General features: G+C 39.9%; 1 protein-coding gene across 1 annotated transcript in view; it reads left to right on the top strand.

The window, feature by feature from the left end:
• Positions 1-1253: 1253 nt before the first annotated feature.
• maoa (monoamine oxidase a) overlaps positions 1254-6000 on the top strand; it is a 51215-nt gene continuing 46468 nt past the window's right edge. Inside the window, exon 1 of the mRNA XM_088914838.1 lies at positions 1254-1389. Within this exon, the coding sequence (XP_088770964.1) occupies positions 1341-1389 (49 nt within the window). The 5' untranslated portion in view covers positions 1254-1340. The remainder of the gene's footprint in view (positions 1390-6000) is intronic.

The raw sequence follows: 6000 nt of genomic DNA, 5'->3' as shown, positions 1-6000 counted from the left end.
ATTTTAATTTCACAGTCAAATCAAGAAAACCTAAAAAACTGCACACCTTTTCTTTTACGGTTACCCCAAAAATACCAAGTTTGATGAAGCGAAGTAGTTGCACTACCATGCCTGAGCTTAATTCGTGTTTAAACTGATTTGCACCTCCAGGAAGCTCACCTCTCACCCCCAGGGAGTGTGGGCACCCCAGGTTAAGAGCTCTAACCTCCAGGCACCTGGGAGCAGTGCAGTGCGCCCCACCGAGAACCCAACCAAGCACCAACGCGCTACCTCAAATCCCCTGTGACAACAGCCCTCACACACTGCAGTGGCCTAGAAAGCGCTGCCACTCTTCAGATGGGGTTACATCACGGTGAATGGCCATTTTCCCAGATGAACTTTTCGCTTGTTTTGAATTCCCCTGGGCCTTAATGTACAGTATACCCTGGAAGATATTTACTCCCTGTATAAACAAGCACAGGATATTACTGAAAGCACTCATTCAGAACAGAAATGCAGTCGGCGCTGGACTGGAAATCTCCTTGCTCTTATATCCAAGCGCACTTCAGTTTATAAGGTTAAAACGGTAACTAATGTACACTGTATGCTACACGCTGTATTTTGTCTTTCCATTTCCAGAATTTAAACCAGGATACTTAAGGAACTAAGTGAAATCAATTCATCTGCCTGACGTAAATCCTACAATTTCTGAAACTGATTTTCTAGAAGAGTGTCACCTTGATTTCTGTGCAGACAGATTTCACCACAAAATGACAGCGCAAAACAGAATCGCAACACTCCCGCACTTACACCTGTTGCACAGAAACTAAGGAAGGTGACAGTCTTGGGTGTTTTTCTCTCCCTCAGAGAGTTTTAATTTTTAATATATCTTGCTTGCCGTCGTCTCATCGTCAGACCTGTAAACCGGGCAATATTTCGTGCGTGTCACGGAGGACCGGTGCCCACAGTGTAGGGTTCCCCTGCGCTGTGATGATTGCGCAATTGCGATATGACTCGCATGGGATGATTTTAGTTTCTTCCTTTTCCTCGGAAAACCCCTCTCGTCCCACGTCGCAGAAATCCTACTAACTTGAGTGCCCGAGAGACGTGCCGGGTGGCAGAGGTGCAGAAGGGGCTGCCTGCTCCCCTGGACGGCAGCGCCAGCAGAGCAATGCCAGAGGGGCTCGGCGGCGCGCAGTCTGTGGTCCTGCTCGGAGGCGGAGCTCTCCTGCGGGGCTGTCTTTGCGCTTTAAATACAAACCCCATCGCACACTCCGCTTCCTTCCAAGCTGGAATCACTGGGTTCAGCGAGCGAAGCTGCGGCTGCCGAAGTGAAAGGGCGGATAAAAAACACCACCACCATGACAGCCAACAAATACGACGTGATTGTCATCGGGGGAGGCATCTCAGGTTAGTGTAAAAAAAAGAACACCTACCAAAACTTAATTTCTGGCTAGCTAAGAACGATGTTAGTATGAGAAATGTTAGGAATATTCTGTTAATGTGAGCGCTGTAAAGAAGAGCGAGGAACAACCTTCAAACCAATGTATTTTAGATACTTATTATTAGCTAGAGTATCTGACAGGTTCTGGTGCTATCCCTGAGCACGGGACCATGAACAACACGGGTTTACGCCACCTTTAAGAATATATTTCGCGTGTGCAAAGCATTACATGCAATCGCACATTTCTATATGTGCAAAGTTTGATTTGTTTTATTTAGATGCGTTGTCCGTCGGCTGTATAAAAAAAGCTGAGCCTGGGTTTCTGCAGTACTTGTACGGCAGCTACTCTAAGATCAAAGACGGCAGAACAAGGAAAGTGTTTAAACGCCTCATAGGACAGTTCCCGCTTATTGGCAGTCTATCCTAATGCCTTACACTATGTACATACTGTACAATACATCTACACGGTTGTAAGGATTAATACAACTAGGGTGAAGGTGAAGGTAGCGTCATGATTCTGTGCGAAGTTTAGTCATCGGCACTACATGTACAAAGTCAAACGTACCGCCCCATCTCGTACAGTACGTCCAGCCCAGCAGAAAACCACTCCGAGGTGTGCCTCGCCTTCATATGATAGTTAAATTATTAATGTTGTTATTGTGGTATTTTCTGTTGTTGTAATACTTAGGAGTATATTTGATCAGTACTAATCTGAAAAGCTTAACCCTTTCAGTTACAGTCGTCTCATTCTTATACGGAGCACGTGCTGTTCTCTACGGTTGTCATTATTTGTTTCTAATTTTCAGCTGTCTCCTGGAGAACATGTGCAGATTACAGTGCCCCCAAAGAACTCTGTGAATAGAATCGCCATACCTGGATTTGTTTAAACGATTGCTCTTGCGTTCCGTGAACCACTGAACTATTTGACTTTTGCAGTAGCAGGTGTTGAGAAATAGGACGAGCGAGTGGCCACAATAACAGTTAAGCACATTTGCTATTGTTGTCGGATATAAACGATTATAAAATGTTTTTTATAAGGACATGAGAAAAATTACAACAAGAGGAGCCATTCAGTTCATCTGACCCAGATGATACAATAGTTAGCATTTTATTGATCTAAGGATCTTTTATTGATCTAGGAGCTGCTTCTTGAAGGAAACCAAGGTACTGGCTGTAAACTCATGACTAGGTAGCTAGTATTGTAAGTACTGCAGAAACAAAAAAGCTCAAAATACCCAGCACATGTGATATTGGATCGAAGAACCTTAAGTCAGATAGGCTCTTAAGAATATAAAAACATAAGACCAGTTACCCAGCACATGGGATATTTGATCATAGAACCTGAAGTCAGATAGGCTTTTAAGAATATAAAAAAATAACACCAATTACAAAAGAAATTAGGCCATTTGGCCCATCTAGTCCAGTTTGGTATTTAATTGCTAATTGATCCCAGGCATTTCCTAAAGGAAGCCAAAATATTGACTTCAACAACATGGTCCATTGTTTCACACTCCTAGGGCAGCTTCCCTAATGTTGTTTCTGAGGAAAATTTTGATTAAAAAATAAGTAAAATAAATAAATAAATTCTGTTTTGCAATATATTTTACAAATCCTTCATACTGTACATATTTTGAAGCCGGTAAATGTCATTGGGAAAGCTTGTCCAAGATTAACTGTCTTTATGGTTTCAAAAAAATAGCAACAGTCACTTCTTTCATCTTAAAATATGGTAAAATGCTGGTGTGGACACATCCCTTTTGAATAGACATGTAGGTAAGATTACAAGAACCACAAGAACATAAGATAATGCTAACATAAGAACATAAGATGGTGTATTCTGTTCATCTTGTTAGTTTGGCGGTTTAGTTGATGAGTGAATCTCAAATTTTCTCCAGATGATTCTTACAAGTGCCTAGAGTATAGTCTTCATTCAGCCGGCTGGCAAGACACATCCACATGTGTGAAGAAATGTTTCCTGTCCTTTATGTCAAATCTTATACACTATAGACAGATTGAATCTCCACACAATCTCCTTTGCTCCACACTGAGGAGAATTATCCTCCTTAACCCAGTGTGCATTTGACAATCCATTCATATTGCTCTTTGGTGTGGAGTTCAAAACCAAACATCGTTTTCTAAATGAAGTCTTATTAGTGCATTGTTAGGGCACTGTGGTGGTGCAGTGGTTAGCATTGCTGCCTTGCATCGCTGTGGCCCTGTGTCCAATTCCTGACATGGAGGACTATCTGTGGTGAGTTGGGATGTTCTTCCTGTGTTTGCTTGGGTTTCTTCCAGGTGCTCTTGTTTCATCCCACAGGTGGGAAAATTGGCCCTGGGTGTGAGTGTGTGCGTGTCTGTGTGTCGGCTCTGTGATGGACTGGTGTCCTTTCCAGGGTGTATCCTGCCTTGTGCCCGTTGCTTGCTGGGATTGGCTCTGGCTCCGCTGAATTGAAAGAAGAGGTTAGAAGATGGATGCATAGTAAAATTTAAGCATCCATGCAAAAACATTCTATTTGCGTTTTTATTTTTTATTTCTATTTTTATTCTATCACTACTTTGTCACGATGGGGACATAGGAAGAATCTATAAGAATACACAGAGATCCCTGTCATGTGCAGTCTCCCACAGCTCTAGGTAATCTAGGTTAGTTTTAGCAGTGTACAATAGATCTCTTTTGCACTTATCAATGTTAAATTTCATTTGCCACATGTCTGCCTTTTTCTTTGTCTCTGTGCAATTCTCTTACCATTTTTGTTGTGTTTGCCTCTCTCCTTATGTTTCTTATCTGCAAATTTGATTTAGTTTGCTAACTATATCAGAGTCGTAATCAGCAATATTGATCAGGAAGGGCAATGGGCCTAAAATTGATCCCTGAGGCACACCACTGCTGACATCTGCCTAATTAAAGGTTTTATCCCTTTTACCCAGTTCTTGGTCCATGTGCATACACTGTTATTTACAGTAAGTCATGTAATCAAATAAGACTTTTGACAACAGGTCTGAAATACCACAGTTTTGTGAAACAGTGGTAAAAGTTTTTCTGCCTTTTTATGTAGTATACGAATAGTATCCTCATGATGGGTTATGACAGAAACAACCAACTGTTAGGATTAATCTGAAAAAGATTAAAGTTTCACCCATGTTAAAGCATATTGACATGAAAATGCACTGAAGTTATTTTTTTGTTTAGAAGGTTTTCAAAATACTCACTTTTTTTGTAGTTGTATTTGTCTTTAATGTGGTAAGTATACCACTGATTTTTAATACGTCAGAGTGCAGTGAATTGCACATACTTAAATTTCTATGAGATTAAGTGAATTTCGTGTACAGTATATTTTTGAAGAGTTTTTACGTGCCACATAATACTTTTAAATGCTGATGTTCAGAAAGGTCTCTGAAATTATGTTTGTGACATAACAAATTTACAAATGCCTAATTTGACAGGCCTAATTCGCTGCAATAACTGTTATAAGTAGGAAAGATTTTATTTGTAATAATCAATATGGCATTTACTTTGTTATATAGGTGTGTGTCTTAAATAGTTTTCCTACCTTGGAAAGAATATTCAGAAAAGCCACCAATTTTATTTCTTTTTCATCATTCATTTTAGAGGTTTGAAAACATGTTGATGAGATATTCGATTTACAGGCTTAGAAGATTTGTAGTAAAACATTTCAAAATTATATAGGATTGTGTTGAATTGGAACTGCTTAGTTATTTTGTTCATTGACTCATGAACGAAGACATTTAAACCCAGGAGGTGAACATCCAGAATCATTCTAACTGTCTCTGAATTAAAAGGAAGGTCTATTTTTAGGTTACTAGGTGAAAGTGACAAATCAAAGACACCTGAAGTACATTTCACACAATGACAAGTCTAACCTCAGACATATTTACTGTAGTTTTACAAAGCATGCACTGACATCTTCAAATTGATATTGCCACTTGTCTTTTAGTAGTGCATGGAAATAAGTCCCTTCGTCTTTTTTCACTTTTTATTTTAGATTGTTCAACGTTGTTATGTTCACGCATGTGGCCAATTACTTTTCCTTCTTCACAGATATATTTGTTTTCTTTCTACCTGTCACTTTCTGAATAATTTTCGTTCCAATTTGCCCTTTTTAAGAGATAGTCGGCGGACAGTTGGTTTTAATCAAGGAGTCTAATCAGGGGAAAAGAAACATGTCATTCTGTTGAAAGGATATTTTTGCAATATACCCAAGGCGCTGCAAATTTAATTACTATCTGAAAACCTCCCGCTCACTGCTTCAAATCTTTTTCTCTCTAAGAATCAGTAAACAGGACTGACATCTTATATTTTAATTCGGTGCTTCACAAATAACAAGGGCAGACGCCAACCAGGGCAGCAATTCCTCTGTCTGCTGTGTTGCCATGACAAGTTCCTTGGGGTCTACCATTGTGTCTACTACACGGTTTTAATGGAGAGAGAAGCAGAGTTATGAGCCTCAGCCAAAATTCAGATTATACTAAACCAATTTGTCATTGTTCAGTTCCCTGTGAGATCCATTTGTTAAATTGTAGTTTTAGTCGTAGGAGGATTCTAATTAATTGTCTCA

The sequence above is a fragment of the Atractosteus spatula genome, chromosome 4, assembly GCF_055471065.1.
Source record: "Atractosteus spatula isolate fAtrSpa1 chromosome 4, fAtrSpa1.hap1, whole genome shotgun sequence".
NCBI classification, from domain to species: domain Eukaryota; kingdom Metazoa; phylum Chordata; class Actinopteri; order Semionotiformes; family Lepisosteidae; genus Atractosteus; species Atractosteus spatula.
Note: the sequence above shows the minus strand (reverse complement) of the source record. Positions and strands in the feature narration are given on the sequence as shown.